We start from the raw sequence: 17,974 nt of genomic DNA on the forward strand, positions 1-17,974 counted from the left end.
TGCCGAAACAGGCGTAAACGTTCCTAAACGCCAGGTGTGTTTTGCGCTTGAGCATTCTATTATTCCAATGGCTGGAATAAATTCAGATGAATCAATGAACATCTAAATGCTTGACGCACCTAAACGCGCCTCAACACTAGGCGCATTTTGTGCTTGAGCATTCATTCATTCCAATGGCCAGAATAAATTTGTGTCAATGAATGTCCAACTGCAACTAAACGCATGTAAATGCGCCTAAACGCTATGCGCTTTTAGCACTTGAGTATTTATTTATTCCAGTGGCCAGAATAAATTTCTATGAAAAAACGTCCAAACGCACCTAATCGCACCTAAATGCTTTTAGCACTTGGGCGTTCATTCCAATGGCCAGAATAAATTAAGGTTTAGATTCTGGCCAATGGAATCAATGAATGCCCAAACACATGATGTGCCTAAACACGCCTAAATGCTAGGTGCGTTTTGCGCTTGAGCTTTCATTCCAATGGCCAGAATAAATTAAGATTCAGACCAATGGAATCAATGACTGCCCAATGCTGAATGCACCTAAATGCGTGTAAACGTACCTAAATGCTAGGGGCTTTTAGCGTTTGGGCGTTCATTCCAATGACCGGCATAAATTAAGATTCAGATTCTGGCCAATGGAATCGATGAACGCCCAAACGCCTGACGTGCCAAAACACGCGTAAACACGCCTAAACGCTAGGTGCGTTTTGCGCTTGATCTTTCATCCATTCATTCCATTGGCCAGAATAAATGTATATTCTGCTGTATGGAATCAATGAACATCCAGACGCAGGACGTGCCTAAACACGCTTAAACACGCTAGGTGCGTTTTGCGCTTGATCTTTCATCCATTCATTCCATTGGCCAGAATAAATGTATATTCTGCTGTATGGAATCAATGAACATCCAGACGCAGGACGTGCCTAAACACGCTTAAACACGCTAGGTGCGTTTTGCGCTTGAGTTTTCATTCATTCCAATGGCCAGAATAAATGTATATTCTGGCCAATGGAATCAATGAACGTCTGAACGCACCTAAACGTGTGTAAACGTACCTAAATGCTAGGGGCTTTTAGCACTGGGGCGTTCATTCCAATACCAGAATAAATTAAGATTCTGGCCAATGAAATCAATGAATGCCCAAACACCTGACGTGCCAAAACACGCGTAAACGCGCCTAAACGCTAGGTGCATTTTGCGCTTGATCTTTTATCCATTCATTCCATTGCTCAGAATTAATGTATTTTCTGGCCAATGGAATCAATGCACGCCCAAACGCATGACGTGCGTAAACGCTAGGTGCGTTTTGCGCTTGAGCTTTCATTCATTCCATTGGCCAGAATAAATGTATATTCTGTCCAATGGAATCTATGAACGTCCAAACGCTGAATGCACCTAAACGCGTGTAAACGTACCTAAACGCTAGGGGCTTTTAGCGCTTGGGTGTTCATTCCAATGGCCAGAATAAATTAAGGTTCTGGCCAATGGGATCAATGAATGCCCAATGCACCTAAAAGCGTGTAAATGCGCCTAAACACTAGGTGCGTTTTGTGCTTGAGCATTCATTCATTTATTCCAATGGCCAGAATACATTTTGCTAAATGCTAGACACTTTTAGCACTTGGGCGTTCGTTCCAATGGCCAGAATAAATTAAGATTCAGATTCTGGCCAATGGACACAATGAATGCCCAAACTCTTGACATGCCTAAACATGCGTAGACGCGCCTAAATACTAAGTGCGTTTTGCGCTTGAGCTTTCATTCATTCCAATGGCCAGAATAAATGTATATTCTGCTCAATGGAATCTATGAACGTCCAAACGATGAATGCACCTAAACGCGTGTAAACGTACCTAAACGCTAGGGGCTTTTATTGCTTGGGCGTTCATTCCAATGACCAGAATAAATTAGGATTCTGGCCAATGGAATCAATGAACGCCCAAACGTCTGACGTGCTAAAACACACGTAAACACGCCTAAACGCTAGGTGCATTTTGCGCTTGATCTTTCATCCATTCATTCCATTGGCCAGAATAAATGTACAGTATATTCTGGCCAATGGAATCAATGAACCTCCAAACGCTGAACGCACTTAAACACGTGTAAACGTACCTAAACGCTAGGGGCTTTTAGCGCTTGGGCGTTCATTCCAATGGCCGGCATAAATGAAGATTCTGGCCAATGGAATCAATGAACGTCCAAACGCACCTAAACGCGCCTAAATGCCAGAGTCCTTTTAGCGCGTAAGCATTTATTCCTTCCAGTGGCCAGAATAACTGAGTATCCTGGCCAATGGAATCAATGAACATCCAAACGCTTGAGCGCGCCTAGATGCGCGTTTTTTACCTGCCAGCAGCACCGGCGTCCAGGGGAGGGGAAAAAAAATGGTCTTAGAAATAAAAGAACACACGTAAACGTTCGGTGCATTTTGCGCTTGAGCATTCTATTATTCCAATGGCCGGAATAAATTCAGAATCTGGCTTATGGAATCAACGGACATCTAAATGCTTGACGCACCTAAACGCACCTCAACACTAGGCACATTTTGTGCTTGAGCATTCATTCATTCCAATGGCCAGAATAAATTTATGTCAATGAATGTCCAAATGCAACTAAACGCATGTAAACGCGCCTAAAAGCTAGGAGCATTTATTCCAGTGGCCAGAATAAATTAATATTCTAGCCAATGGAATCAGTGAACGTCCAAATGCCAAATGCACCTAAACGCGTGTAAACGTACCTAAACGCTAGGGGCTTTTATCGCTTGGGCGTTCATTCCAATGGCCAATGGAATCAATGAACGCCCAAACGCATGATGTGCGTAAACGCGCCTAAACGCTAGGTGCATTTTGCGCTTGAGCTTTCATTCATTCATTCCATTGGCCAGAATAAATGTATATTCTGTCCAATGGAATCTATGAACGTCCAAACGCTGAATGCACCTAAACGAATGTAAACGTACCTAAATGCTAGGGGCTTTTAGCGCTTGGGTGTTCATTCCAATGGCCGGAGTAAATTAAGATTCTGGCCAATGGAATCAATGAACGCCCAAACGCATGACGTGCCTAAACACACTAGGTGCATTTTGCGCTTGAGCTTTCATTCATTCCATTGGCCAGAATAAATGTATATTCTGCTCAATGGAATCAGTGAACGTCCAGACGCTGAACGCACCTAAATGCTAGGGGCTTTTAGCGCTTGGGCGTTCATTCCAATGGCCAGAATAAATTAGGATTGCGCCTAAATGCTAGGTGCGTTTTGCGCTTGAGCTTTCATTCCATTGGCCAGAATAATTGTATATACTGGCCAATGGAATCAATGAACACCCAAACGCCTGACGTGCTAAAACACGCGTAAACGCGCCTAAACGCTAGGTGCGTTTCGCGCTTGAGCTTTCATTCATTCCAATGGCCAGAATAAATTTATATTCTGTGCATTGGAATCAATGAACGTCCAAACGCTGAACGCACTTAAACGCGTGTAAACGTACCTAAACGCTAGGGGCTTTTAGCGCTTGGGCGTTCATTCCAATGGCCGACATAAATGAAGATTCTGGCCAATGGAATCAAAGAACGTCCAAATGCATCTAAACGCACCTAAATTCCAGATGCCATTAGCGCGTAAGCATTTATTCCTTCCAGTGGCCAGAATAACTGAGTATCCTGGCCAATGGAATCAATGAACGTCCAAACGCTTGAGCGCGCCTAGATGCGCGTTTTTTACTTGCCAGGAGCACCGGCGTCCAGGGGAGGGGAAAAAAAATGGTCTTAGAAATAAAAGAACACATGTAAACGTTCGGTGCATTTTGCGCTTGAGCATTCTATTATTCCAATGGCCGGAATAAATTCAGAATCTGGCTTATGGAATCAACGGACATCTAAATGCTTGACGCACCTAAACGCACCTCAACACTAGGCACATTTTGTGCTTGAGCTTTCATTCATTCCAATGGCCAGAATAAATTTATGTCAATGAATGTCCAAATGCAACTAAACGCATGTAAACGCGCCTAAAAGCTAGGAGCATTTATTCCAGTGGCCAGAATAAATTAATATTCTAGCCAATGGAATCAGTGAACGTCCAAATGCCAAATGCACCTAAACGCGTGTAAACGTACCTAAACGCTAGGGGCTTTTATCGCTTGGGCGTTCATTCCAATGGCCAATGGAATCAATGAACGCCCAAACGCATGATGTGCGTAAACGCGCCTAAACGCTAGGTGCAATTTGCGCTTGAGCTTTCATTCATTCATTCCATTGGCCAGAATAAATGTATATTCTGTCCAATGGAATCTATGAACGTCCAAACGCTGAATGCACCTAAACGAATGTAAACGTACCTAAATGCTAAGGGCTTTTAGCGCTTGGGTGTTCATTCCAATGGCCGGAGTAAATTAAGATTCTGGCCAATGGAATCAATGAACGCCCAAACGCATGACGTGCCTAAACATGCTAGGTGCATTTTGCGCTTGAGCTTTCATTCATTCCATTGGCCAGAATAAATGTATATTCTGCTCAATGGAATCAGTGAACGTCCAAACGGTGAATGCACCTAAACGCATGTAAACGTACCTAAATGCTAGGGGCTTTTAGCACTTTGGCGTTCATTCTAATGGACAGAATAAATTAAGATTCTGGCCAATGGAATCAATGAACACCCAAACGCATGATGTGCTTAAGCACGCATAAACGCACCTAAACGCTAGGTGCATTTTGCGCTTGAGGTTTCATCCATTCATTCCATTGGCCAGAATAAATGTATATTCTGGCCAATGGAATCAAGGAATGTCCAAACGCTGAATGCACCTAAACGCGTGTAAACGTACCTAAGCGCTGGGGGCTTTTAGCGCTTGGGCGTTCATTCCAATGGCCGGCATAAATGAAGATTCAGCTTCTGGCCAATGGAATCAATGAATGCTCAAACGCATGACGTGCTTAAACACGCTTAAACACGCTAGGTGCGTTTTGCGCTTGAGCTTTCATTCATTCATTTCATTGGCCAGAATAAATGTATATTCTGCTCAATGGAATCAGTGAACGTGCAAACACTGAACGCACCTAAACGCGTGTAAACGTACCTAAACGCTAGGGGCTTTTAGCACTTGGGCGTCCATTCCAATGGCTGGAGTAAATTAAGATTCTGGCCAATGGAATCAATGAACACCCAAACGCATGACGTGCTTAAACACGAGTAAACGCACCTAAACGCTAGGTGCATTTTGCACTTGAGCTTTCATCCATTCATTCCATTGGCCAGAATGAATGTATATTCTGGCCAATGGAATCAATGAACGTCCAAACGCTGAATGCACCGAAACGCGTGTAAACACTAGGGGCTTTTAGCGCTTGGGCGTTCATTCCAATGGCCAGAATATATTAAGATTCAGATTCTGGCCAATGGAATCAATGAACACTCAAACGCCTGAAATGCTAAAACACACGTAAACGTGCCTAAACGCTAGGTGTGTTTCGCGCTTGAGCTTTCATCCATTCATTCCATTGGCCGGAGTAAATGTATATTCTGTCCATTGGAATCAATGAACGTCCAAACGCTGAACGCACCTAAACGCGTGTAAACGTACCTAAACGCTAGGGGCTTTTAGCACTTGGGTGTTCATTCCAATAACCAGAATATATTAAGATTCTGGCCAATGGAATCAATGAACGGCCAAATGCACCTAAATGCGCCTAAATGCCAGATGCCTTTAGCGCGTAAGCATTTATTCCTTCCAGTGGCCAGTATCCTGGCCAATGGAATCAATGAACGTCCAAACGCTTGAGTGCACCTAGACTCGCGTTTTTTACCTGCCAGGAGCACCGGCGTCCGGGGAGGTAAAAAAAATGGTCTTAGAAATAAAAGAACTTTTCTATCATTGAAGTGAAACTTTTCAAACCTCCACATATTGGATCATCTCAGCCTTTTGTGTCCTTTCTATTGTCATCGCCGGTGAATAAAAGAGAGACGATTGTCCCATCCGAACACTGGGGCCCGTCTGATTGGCCCTCAGCAGACTCAGCCCTCTGTACCACCTTCAAAAGATCAGGGCGGTTGGAGGATCTCAGTAGAAGTTCCAGCGAGGAGGAGGGCAGCTGCTGGACCAAAAACTTCCCCCCCCCCCTCCTGTGTCTGAGAGCACAGCCAGTGTGTAAGCCGAGGCAGAGCAGGGTCCCAGCGAAGGTCCCTCATCCTTCGATATGTCCATCCCCAGCACCTGCCGGACGGATCGGATGCTCCTGGGCTCCTGCGCCCTCATCCTGGCTATCTGTCACTCTCTGGTGGGAGGTAAGTCAATAACGCGGCTCTGATGTCCCATCCGCTTCTTCTTCTTCTCGTCCTTCAAGCGTTCCATTCTCCTTCAGCTGTCCCTAGGATGGTGTCCGCCTGCCGGAACATACTGATGGCTTATTCGTCCTCCGAGCGGCATCGCCCTCAGCAGTGTGCACGTGTGTGGCCCCTGGTGGGGGCCTTAGATTGCAAGCTCCTTTGAGCGTAGGGACGGAGGCGAATGGTTGGAAGCGGCGCAGTGGATTGGAGTCGGATAAAGTCGTAGTATAACTACAGGAAGCCAGCTGGTTAGTTAGGACTCTGTTTATTAACCAAGGTGCCGCTGCACCCGGGGGGGCCACCTGGAATCCCCTGGGGAGCTGTGACCACGGGACCCAGTTTGCCCTGGATTACAAATGAATGAGAGGACTCTGTGACGAGGGGGGACTTTGATGTGATGGGGGACCTCTGATGTGATGGGGGAATCTGATGTGAAGGGAGGCCATATGTTGTAAAAAGGGGGGGTACTCTAAAGTGACAGGGGGCTCTGATGTAATGGGGAGGCTTTGAAGTGACGGGGTTCTAATGCGATGGGGAGACTGTGATGTGAAGAAGGCCTCTGATGTGATGGGGGACTCTGTTGTGAAGGGGGACTGTGATGTGATGGGGAAACTCTGATGTGATGGGGGGACTGTGATGTGAGGGACTGTGATGTGAAGGAGGCCTCTGATGTGATGGGGGGACTCTGATGTGAAGAAGACCTCTGAAGTGATGGGGGGAACTCTGATGTGATGGGGGGACTCTGATGTGAAGGGAGGCCATATGTTGTGAAAAGGGGGGGGGGTACTCTGAAGTGACAGGGGGCTCTGATGTGATGGGGCTTTGAAGTGACAGGGGGTTCTAATGTGATGGAGGACTCTGATGTGAAGGAGATCTCTGTGAGGGGGGATTCTGATGTGATGGGGGGACTCTGATGTGAAGGAGACCTCTGATGTGCTGGGGGAACTCTGATGTGCTGGGGGGGACACTGATGTGCTGGAGGGGACTCTGATGTGATGGGGGGACTGTGATGTGAAGGAGGTCTTTGATGTGATGAGGGACTCTGAAGTGAAGGGGGACTCTAATGTGATGGGGGCTCTGTGATGTGTGGGGAACCTCTTATGTGATGGGGGGACAGTGATGTGAAGGAGACCTCTGAAGTGATGGGGGGAACTCTGATGTGATGGGGGACTCTAATATGAAGGGGGAATCTGATGTGATGGGGGGCCTCTGATGTGAAGGAGACCTCTGATGTGATGGGGGAGAATGTGATGTGAAGGAGACCTTTGAGGTGCTAGGGGGACTCTGATGTGTTGGGGGGGGACTCTGATGTGTTGAGGGGGGGGGACTCTGATGTGAAAGGGGACTCTGATGGGTTGGGGGGTCTCTGATGTAAAGGGGGGGCTCTGAATGGGTCATGTTCAGCTGTGGTACTGCCCACCAAATGGGCTTAATTTTTCATGTATACAGCCCTGAGTGGCTGCACGTCGGCTGTTTACGTGGGCAATTGAGGGGCGGTAAATCCTTGGCTCTGCTGCCTGCTTTTGCTGCCTCCCCGAGCCGCCTGTGTTAATGAGCCCTTAAGGATCACTATAGTGAAAATGTCATCTTCCATAGATTATATAGAGGCACAAGTCCACCTTTTTCACCCAATAGGGAGAGAAAGTAGTAACCCAATATCATTCGACCGGGGGGGGGGGGGGGAGAAAATACCTTAAAGGCATTCGATTCGGCCCCATTCACCACAGCGAAAATCTCTAAAGCAAGTGAACTAAACAAATAGTATTAAGGATGTTCTCTGTGGCTGGGGTGAATGGGACAAAATCAATCGTCCTTGGGCTTGTTCTCCCCCGATCGACTATTCTTGGGCTATTTTCTCCCCTAATCAAATGTTTTTCTTCTATTTTCTCCTCTGATCGAATGTTCTTGGACTATTTTCTCCCCTGATCAAATATTCTTGGGCTATTTTCTCCCCTGCTCGAATGTTCTTGGGATAGGTTCTCCCCCAATCGACTGTTTTTGGGCTAGGTTCTCCCCTGATCGATTGTTTTTGGGCCATTTTCTCCTCTTACCGACTGTTCTTGAGCTCTTTTCTCCTCTGAGTGAAGGTTCTTGGGCTATGTTCCCCTCTGATCGAATGTTCTTGGGCTATGTTCTCCCCTGATCAACTGTTCTTGGGCTATGTTCTCCTCTGATCGAATGTTCTTGGGCTATGTTCTCCCCTGATCAACTGTTCTTGGGCTATTTTCTCTCCTGATCAACTGTTCTTGGGCTATGTTCTCCTCTGATCGAATGTTCTTGGGCTATGTTCTCCCCTGATCAACTGTTCTTGGGCTATTTTCTCTCCTGATCGACTGTTCTTGGGCTATGTTCTCCCCTGATCAACTGTTCTTGGGCTATTTTCTCTCCTGATCGAATGTTCTTGGGCTATGTTCTCCCCTGATCAACTGTTCTTGGGCTATGTTCTCCTCTGATCGAATGTTCTTGGGCTATGTTCTTCTCTGATCAACTGTTCTTGGGCTATTTTCTCTCCTGATCGACTCTTCTTGGGCTATTTTCTCTCCTGATCGAATGTTCTTGGGCTATGTTCTCCCCTGATCAACTGTTCTTGGGATATTTTCTCCCCTGATCGAATGTTCTGAGCCTATTTGACGCGATTTTGCTTTCTGGTAAAATGTTCTTGGGCTATTTTTTTAACTAATTTTCTCTTCTGGCCAAATGTTGTTATGCTACTGTTTTAGGCAATTTTTTCTCCTGATCGAATGTTCTTGGGTTATTTTCTTCTCTGATCGACTGTTCTTGGGATATTTTCTCCCGTTTGACTGTTCTTGGGCTATTTTCTCCTCTGATCGACTGTTCTTGGGATATTTTCTCCCGTTTGACTGTTCTTGGGCTATTTTCTCCCCTAATCGAATGTTCTTGGACTATTTTCTCCCCTAATCGAATGTTCTTGGGCTATTTTCTTCTCTGATTGAATGTTCTTGGGCTATTTGTAAGTAATTTTCGCTTCTGGACGAATGTTGTTAGGCTACTGTTTTAGGCTATTTTCCCTCCTGGTCGAATGTTCTTAGCCTAAGCCCATTTTTTCTTCAGGTTGAATGTTCTTAAGCTACGTTCCCTTACGATGAAAGGTTTGGATATTATTATTGTTACATTTCCTATCCCATTAATACAAGTGAATAGAAATCTTCCCAAAGTGAGGTGAGACCATTAGAAGATTTCACCCCACCTCTTGTCTGGGTGGCACCACAGGAGGGGTAATTCCCCTCTTACAAAGTGGCCATTAGAACAAGAGTCCCTATTGGACGATTAACCCTCATTATCTGTCCACGGAACAGCGGGAAGTTGGGTGAAACCTCCAAAGTGAGAGAAAACAAATATCATAAGTTTCCCATTGGTAGATTCCCATTTTTGTTTGTCAGAAGAAGCCAAGAAGTAGCCCCTTAGACCGTGGTCATCAGAGGAAGGCAAGACGTGGCCCCTTAGACCGTGGTCATCAGAGGAAGGCAAGACGTGGCCCCTTAGACAGTGGTCATCAGAGGAAGGCAAGACGTGCCCCCTTAGACAGTGGTCATCAGAAGAAGCCAAGAAGTGGCCCCTTAGACAGTGGTCATCAGAGGAAGGCAAGACGTGCCCCCTTAGACAGTGGTCATCAGAAGAAGCCAAGAAGTGGCCCCTTAGACAGTGGTCATCAGAGGAAGGCAAGAAGTGGCCCCTTAGACCGTGGTCATCAGAGGAAGGCAAGACGTGCCCCTTAGACAGTGGTCATCAGAGGAAGGCAAGAAGTGGCCCCTTAGACAGTGGTCATCAGAGGAAGGCAAGAAGTGGCCCCTTAGACAGTGGTCATCAGAGGAAGGACTCATATTGGAAGGTTCCCCTCACTCCCTATTCTTTTGCAAATGTAAAAAGTCGACTTTTCCATCATTTCCTATCCCAGTGACCACCATACAGGAGTCGCCCCCACCCACCTGTCCTCATGGGGACACAGACTGCTACGAAAACCTGTAAATGGCCTACCAAGAAGGCCAGACCGAAGATTTATGGGTCGAAAGTCTTTTAATATTACTGTTAGCTCATAAAAATACAACATGGACCAGCCAGCAGGTTTTGGGAACACCCCCCCCCCCCCCCCCCCCCTTTATCAGGGCTCATCAGGAGCCTGGAGGTTTGTTGAGTATTGGATGGCATGAAACTGGCACTGGGTCCACATTTGCCAGCAACCAGTATCCTGACTGCATCTCCTCCTGGGAGCCAAAGAAGGTCTTCACTCAGGAGACAAATATGAGTCCGTGCAGCTGGTAGCAACTAGACATTGTGTCCAGAGTTTGAGGACTATTTGGAGGAGACAGACAGCATATATGGGGGCTGGAGCTCTGTAGAAATCTAGGGGGACACTGTGGGACTGGAGACTCTGTAGCAATCTAGGAGGAACTGCAAGGTCTGGGAGACACTGTGGGGCTGAGGGACACCGTGGGACTGGAGACCCTGTAGCAATCTAGGGGTAACTGCAAGGTCTGGGAGACACTGTGGGGCTGAGGGACACTGTGGGACTGGAGACTCTGTAGCAATCTAGGGGGAACTGCAAGGTCTGGGAGACACTGTGGGGCTGAGGGACACCGTGGGACTGGAGACTCTGTAGCAATCTAGGGGGAAGTGCAAGGTCTGGGGGACACTGTGGGGCTGAGGGACACCGTGGGACTGGAGACTCTGTAGCAATCTAGGGAGAACTGCAAGGTCTGGGGGACACTGTGGAGCTGAGGGACACCGTGGGACTGGAGACTCTGTAGCAATCTAGGAGGAACTGCAAGGTCTGGGAGACACTGTGGGGCTGAGGGACACCGTGGGACTGGAGACTCTGTAGCAATTTAGGGGTAACTGCAAGGTCTGGGAGACACTGTGGGGCTGAGGGACACCGTGGGACTGGAGACTCTGTAGCAATCTAGGAGGAACTGCAAGGTCTGGGAGACACTGTGGGGCTGAGGGACACCGTGGGACTGGAGACCCTGTAGCAATCTAGGGGTAACTGCAAGGTCTGGGAGACACTGTGGAGCTGAGGGACACCGTGGGACTGGAGACTCTGTAGCAATCTAGGGGTAACTGCAAGGTCTGGGGGACACTGGAGCTGAGGGACACCGTGGGACTGGAGACTCTGTAGCAATCTAGGGGGAACTGCAAGGTCTGGGAGACACTGTGGGGCTGAGGGACACCGTGGGACTGGAGACTCTGTAGCAATCTAGGGGGAACTGCAAGGTCTGGGAGACACTGTGGGGCTGAGGGACACCGTGGGACTGGAGACTGTAGCAATCTAGGGGGAACTGCAAGGTCTGGGGGACACTGTGGGGCTGAGGGACACTGTGGGACTGGAGACCCTGTAGCAATCTAGGGGGGACTGCATGGTCTGGGGGACACTGTGGGGCTGAGGGACACTGTGGGACTGGAGACCCTGTAGCAATCTAGGGGGAACTGCAAGATCTGGGAGACACTGTGGGGCTGAGGGACACCGTGGGACTGGAGACTGTAGCAATCTAGGGGGAACTGCAAGGTCTGGGAGACACTGTGGGGCTGAGGGACACCGTGGGACTGGAGACTCTGTAGCAATCTAGGGGGAACTGCAAGGTCTGGGAGACACTGTGGGGCTGAGGGACACTGTGGGACTGGAGACTCTGTAGCAATCTAGGGGGAACTGCAAGGTCTGGGGGACACTGTGGGGCTGAGGGACACCGTGGGACTGGAGACTCTGTAGCAATCTAGGGGGAACTGCAAGGTCTGGGGGACACTGTGGGGCTGAGGGACACTGTGGGACTGGAGACTCTGTAGAAATCTAGGGGGAACTGCAAGGTCTGGGGGACACTGTGGGACTGGAGACTCTGTAGCAATCTAGGGGGAACTGCAAGGTCTGGGGGACACTGTGGGGCTGAGGGACACTGTGGGACTGGAGACTCTGTAGCAATCTAGGGGGGAACTGCAAGGTCTGGGGGACACTGTGGGACTGGAGACTCTGTAGCAATCTAGGGGGAACTGCAAGGTCTGGGGGACACTGTGGGACTTCGGTGAGCACTGTGGGGACTGACGGATCTTAGGGGGCCTGGGTCACCTTGAGAGGTTGAGGGGCTTAGCAGGCCACTGTAAAAAGGTTGGTTGGCACCATGAGAGCTGGGAGCCTCTGTGGGAGGTTAGGGGATCTGCAGCTACCTGGAGACCCAGGAGCAGAGAGTCCATGGCTAGAACCACTGCTCTAGATAAGGGCCACCCTGTTGAGAGCAGCCTCACCAGAGCTATTCCACTCCATATGAACTCAGTTGACGTTCTTCAACCATGGAACTTATGATCACTTGGATCCAGCACCTCTGATATACAATTCCGAGCTACGAAAATCAAGATTTTTCCTTATCTATCCAAAACTCACAGATTCTTTGGTACACAATTCACGTGTAACGCATGAAAGGAGGGCAGTGAGATAGGACATTCAGCATGGCTGGTGCTGAGCCAAGCTGTCCCTGTCCATTCACTGCAATGTCATCTCTTTGTTCAGTGTGGGAAAGTCCGTCCTCTGCCAGGGAGAAACTGTATCAGACGAGGGGAGATCGGGATTATCCTGAATGTCTGCAGGATTCTTTCCTGGATCACGAACAGGGCCTCCTAAGTACCATAAGCTCTAAGAAGATTTATTATTGAATACAAATATTCTTGTGCGTGGCCCCCCAACTGGGCTTTACGAGCTAGGGTCTAGCGGGGTAAGTGGGAGCCATATAGGAGTACACAATTAAAGGCTCTGCCCAACTAAAGCTAAGGGTTCAGAGTTTGGTGGGTGCTGGAAAGTTCAAATGTATCTAAAGAAAAAAAAGTGTTTTTCTAGTTTTGGGTAGAGTGGGGGAAGGGTGTGAACCTCATTTAGGTGTTTATTACTCTTTGTTTTCCCACTTGGAATATTCACCTGGCTTCCATTGGCACAAAGTGGGATGGGAAAGCTCAATTGTTACTGTTGTCACCGAAAAGGAATCAAGGAGAAATCTTCCAATGGGGCCATTGTTGTTCCAGTGATAAATGTCTATGTGGGCATTTGCTTCTCATTTCCTGTTGCGTGAAATTTCTGTGTGGTGTTCCTGAGTCTTTACACCTGTTGTACCCATTAAGCAGGACTCCCACCATACTTGCACTGAGTTCCCCGGTTTGTAAACCTGTTTTGCCCTATTTGAGGGACCTTAAGCACCCCTACGCTGAGTTCTTGGGTCTGCACACCTGCTTTGCCAATTATGGGGGGTTCCGACCATCGCTGGACTTAGTTCCTGGGTCAACACAACTGTTATGCGCATTATGAGATCTGAGATGAGTTTCTGGGTCTTTACATCTGCTTTGCTCATTATGAGGAGCATCCAATATGCCTGTGCCGAGTTTTTAGGTCTACACCCATCCCTGTGCTGAGTTCTTGGGTCTGTACACCCGTTGTGCCCATTATGAGGGGTTCCTACCATACTTGTGCAGAGTTCCTGGGTCTGTACACCCATTGTGCCCATTTTGAGATGTTCTCACCATCCCTGTGCTGAGTTCCCGGGTCTACACAACTGCCCTGTCCATTATGAGGGGTTCCCACCATCCCATATGCTGAGTTCCCGGGTCTGTACACCTGCTTTGCCCATTATGAGGTGTTCCCACCATCCCTGTGCTGAGTTCCCGGGTCTGTACACCTGCTGTACCCATTATGAGGGGTTCCTACTTTACCTGTGCTGAGTTCCCGGGTCTATACACCTGCTTTGCCCATTATGAGGTGTTCCCACCATCCCTGTGCTGAGTTCCTGGGTCTGTACACCCGCTGTACCCATTATGAGGGTTCTCACCATACCTGTGCTGAATTCTGGGTCTGCACACATGCTTTGCCCATTATGAGATGTTCCCACCATCACTGTGCTGAGTTCCCGTGTCTACACAACTGCTGTGTCCATTAAGAGGGATTTCTGCCATGTCTGTGCTGAGTTTCCAGGTCTCTATACCTGCTGTGCCCATTATGAGGGGTTCCCATCATCCCTGTGCTGAGTTCCCAGGTCTGTACACCTGCTGTGCCCATTATGAGGAGTTCCCACCATCCCTATGCTGAGTTCTTGGATCTGTACACCTGCTGTGCCCATTATGAGGGGTTCTCACCATACCTGTGCTAAGTTCTGGGTCTGCACACATGCTTTGCCCATTATGAGATGTTCCCACCATACCTGTGCTAAGTTCTGGGTCTGCACACCTGCTGTGCCCATTATGAGGGGTTCCCACCATCCCTATGCTGAGTTCTTGGATCTGTACACCTGCTGTGCCCATTATGAGGGGTTCTCACCATACCTGTGCTAAGTTCTGGGTCTTCACACATGCTTTGCCCATTATGAGATGTTCCCACCATCCATGTGCTGAGTTCCCAGGTCTACACAACTGCTGTGTCCATTTTGAGGGATTACCACCATGTCTGTGCTGAGTTCCCATGTCTGTATACCTGATGTGCCCATTATGAGATGTTCCCACCATCCCTACAGAATGTATCATTTATTTTATACTATGGAGAATGTAACAGTAGGATTCAGAAAATGCAAAGGTAGCCGGAGAACACCCAACATTCCCAGACAAGATGGACACAGAGTTGTGAAGATGGGGAGAACTCTCTCTAAGCGCCCCAACAGTTATTAGAAGCCAGGGGGTGATTCAGCTCTCCAGCCTCCATTGGCAATTCCCGACAACACAACAGAAGTTGTCACTAAAAGAGATGTTCCCTTTGAAAGATTTCCCCTTGCCTCCTGTTCTGGTGTCAGCTCTGCTTTCTGTGCTGGTAACCATGGTCATCAGGACACCTAGAGAAGGTGGATCTTCCCATTGGGTTTTTCTGGTATTCAACCTCAATCTTACAGAAGAAGTCTCACCTGAATTTTGTTAACGTGTTCCGTCTTCTGGAGGACAGAGCACTTGTCCCACCTTTCTGTGTGCTGTCCAAGGCTAGCTGTGAGGTTGGACAGGGCGCCCCCTCCTCCCTCCACCGCCATCCAACAACGTAGCTAACAAGTAGACAGCTGATTTGGCAGATGGCACTTTTCTCTGCCTTCAAGCACTTGCCCGAAACGAGCATCTCCCAAGGAATGCAGGAGTAAGGGGGCTCAACAGCTAAAGTGTTTCAGGCAAGCAGGCAAGTACTTGGAGATGAAGAGAACAGTGCCATTTTGTCGAAAAAGCCATCTTCTTGGTAGCTACATGGTTGGATGGTGGGAGGAGGGGTGCCCTGTTGAACCTCACATCTAGCCTCTAGGAGGAAGCCCTATAGGAAGATGGGACAACAAACTACATGTACTTCATCCCCTAGAGAACAGAACACATGATTCAAAATGGAAGTGAGATGTCTTCTTTAATGATGGTGTAGCACCCTGCTAGTTAGGTCCCTAGGGTGATGGGTAAATGTAGCTCTTTCTGGCTCCTCTGTAATCAGTGGAGCAGTTATTGATTCCTTTGGGTTGTTCTAGATCTCACAGGCTGCAGGTTTGATTGCTTCCCACTGCATTCTGGAGGCTTACAGAACATAGAGGGCTTGGAGAGTCGAATGGGCAGCTTGAATATTTAGTGTGCCTCCGCCAATCCCTTGGAAGGTGTGCCCCAGTAGGTGGCTGGGGAGAACATAAATGGTATAGGGGTCTGGAGAAGCCTTGTCTTGTCCTATTGGAGAAGTCTCAAGCCTCAGGAACTGCTGCCCCTTTGAGGCAATCCTGCTGGTGTCTGTTGAAGTTCATCAAGGTCCCAGCTAATTAAGTACTTTATCTGGTGAACTCTCCGAGGAACGCCTGGTGGAAGCTGGGAGGTGCAGCAGCTCTGGGACACTGAGTACCCAAGCTCAAGATTCCAATGACCGTGTGCTCTTTTGTTTTTGGGGTGCCAAGGCTAGCTTTTTCGGGGACAGCTCCTTCAGGGCCTTAGTCCTGGCCTTCCCCTTTGCTCCTGGCTTAAAAGACTGTTCAAAGACGTTTCACCTAGTGAAGTGTGTCCTCCTGTTGCCAGTCAACATTTTTGGAGTAGCCCATACCACCCCAACCCCTCTCCTGTTACAGTTCTACAAGCAATGAATTTTAAAGCGGAGTTCCACCCAAATGGGAAGTTCCGCTTTAAAGACTGGTCCCCAGCTCTCCATTAAGGATTGGCACCTTTGGGGAACGGGTACCCGAAATTGACAGGTACCCTCTCCCATTTCCGCTGCGAACGCCTAGGCGATCGGAAGCGGAAGTTGTCCTCCTACCCTCCCTCCCCGTAGTCTTCTGGGACACGTGACAGGGTCTAGAAGACCACGGGGCCATTCAGGAAGCGCATCGCTACTCGTGCAAGTGCAGTGGGCACCCGGCTGTAAAACCGCAAGCTGTCGCAGCCGGGTGCCCACACTGAAGATGCCGGCACCTGGAACACAGGACACCCGGTGAAACTGGCTGCGGGGAGGACACCGCGGGATTGTGGGACAGGTGAGTGGCTGTTTTTTAAAAGTCAGCAGCTACAGTTTTTGTAGCTGCTGACTATTATTTTTTTACCGTGTGAGTGGAACTCCGCTTTAAAAAGACCTCCCCTAGACCTGCCTTTCTCAACCTTTTCAACACAGAGGAACCCTTGAAATTACTTTCCGGTCTCAGGGAGCCTGCTAAAAATGACTATATCTACAGATCACGATACATTAGTGTGATGGCCAGTGGTAAGTATGTTAGTTACCCTTGTGGACATTGGGAAGAATTACTAACTTACAGATAGCTCTGTGGCACCAGTGGGAATGTATCTGAGAGGCAGAAATTGCTCATTGGTCAAGGAAACCCTAGCAACTTCTGGAGGAACCTTTGGGTTTCATAGAACCCTGGTTGAGAAACCCTGCCCTAGACTGTCTTATGAGGCCAAAGGGAATGGACTGTTGCTTGCTTGATGGGTAGCCACTGCACTGTTTGGGGAAGAACCAGTTAAGTCCAGCAGCTCATACGGGGGTAGCACTACAGTGGGTATGCTTGGGTCTGTTCTCGCCAAAGTCATTCAACTCGATACACTGTTTTGGACCAGTTGTTTGCATTTCTCTACGAGGTTTTGGCACTTTAACAGCTTCTTGTGTCAAAACAATATCCTTCTTTTCTACTAACATTTCAAACTGAATCCTCACCAGATCACCATAATGAAGGAACTTCGTTGTCTCTAATACTGTATTAGAGGTTTTTCTGGAATGTGTATCTATTGGAGATGGAAGAATTTTTTGCCCGTTCCAGGTTGGACATTAACACGGTTATCCTTTGTACCGTAATTAGAACTTGTTAACTAATGGAGAAAAAAAAAAATCAAAAACAACCACAAGAAAGGAAGAAAAACTTTTGCTGTTGTGAAACCTAAAAGCGACGGCTAACATAGAGCTGTAAGCTGTAGAGCAAAGTTCTGCGAGGGTCCTTTGTACACCTGTCAATGTTACTGGTGACTCTTTTGTGTAATGTGATGGTATTATTGGAGGTTCAATGGTCCTTTCATGGATGTATATTGCTTTTACAAACGAGGACAATGTAATGAGTAAAACTGATGAAGCTCAAAGTACAAGTGGTCACCAAAGCTTACGAGAGTAACAATCTGGGATAATGATTGCCTTTTATTAATACCATCTATTAGGGAAGTCCACGGGAGGGCTGGGACAGAGAAATGTATT

The 17,974-nt window shown here is 48.0% G+C and overlaps 1 protein-coding gene across 1 annotated transcript in view; it reads left to right on the forward strand.

Moving 5' to 3' along the window:
• The first annotated feature begins 6,086 nt into the window (after positions 1–6,086).
• Positions 6,087–17,974, forward strand: part of CA14 (carbonic anhydrase 14) — a 78,936-nt gene continuing 67,048 nt past the window's right edge. The window contains exon 1 of the mRNA XM_089659342.1: positions 6,087–6,285. Within this exon, the coding sequence (XP_089515468.1) occupies positions 6,198–6,285 (88 nt within the window). The 5' untranslated portion in view covers positions 6,087–6,197. The remainder of the gene's footprint in view (positions 6,286–17,974) is intronic.

This window comes from Staurois parvus, unplaced genomic scaffold (genome assembly GCF_062004578.1).
Source record: "Staurois parvus isolate SC_StPar_1 unplaced genomic scaffold, SC_StPar_1.0 ptg001150l, whole genome shotgun sequence".
NCBI lineage: Eukaryota > Metazoa > Chordata > Amphibia > Anura > Ranidae > Staurois > Staurois parvus.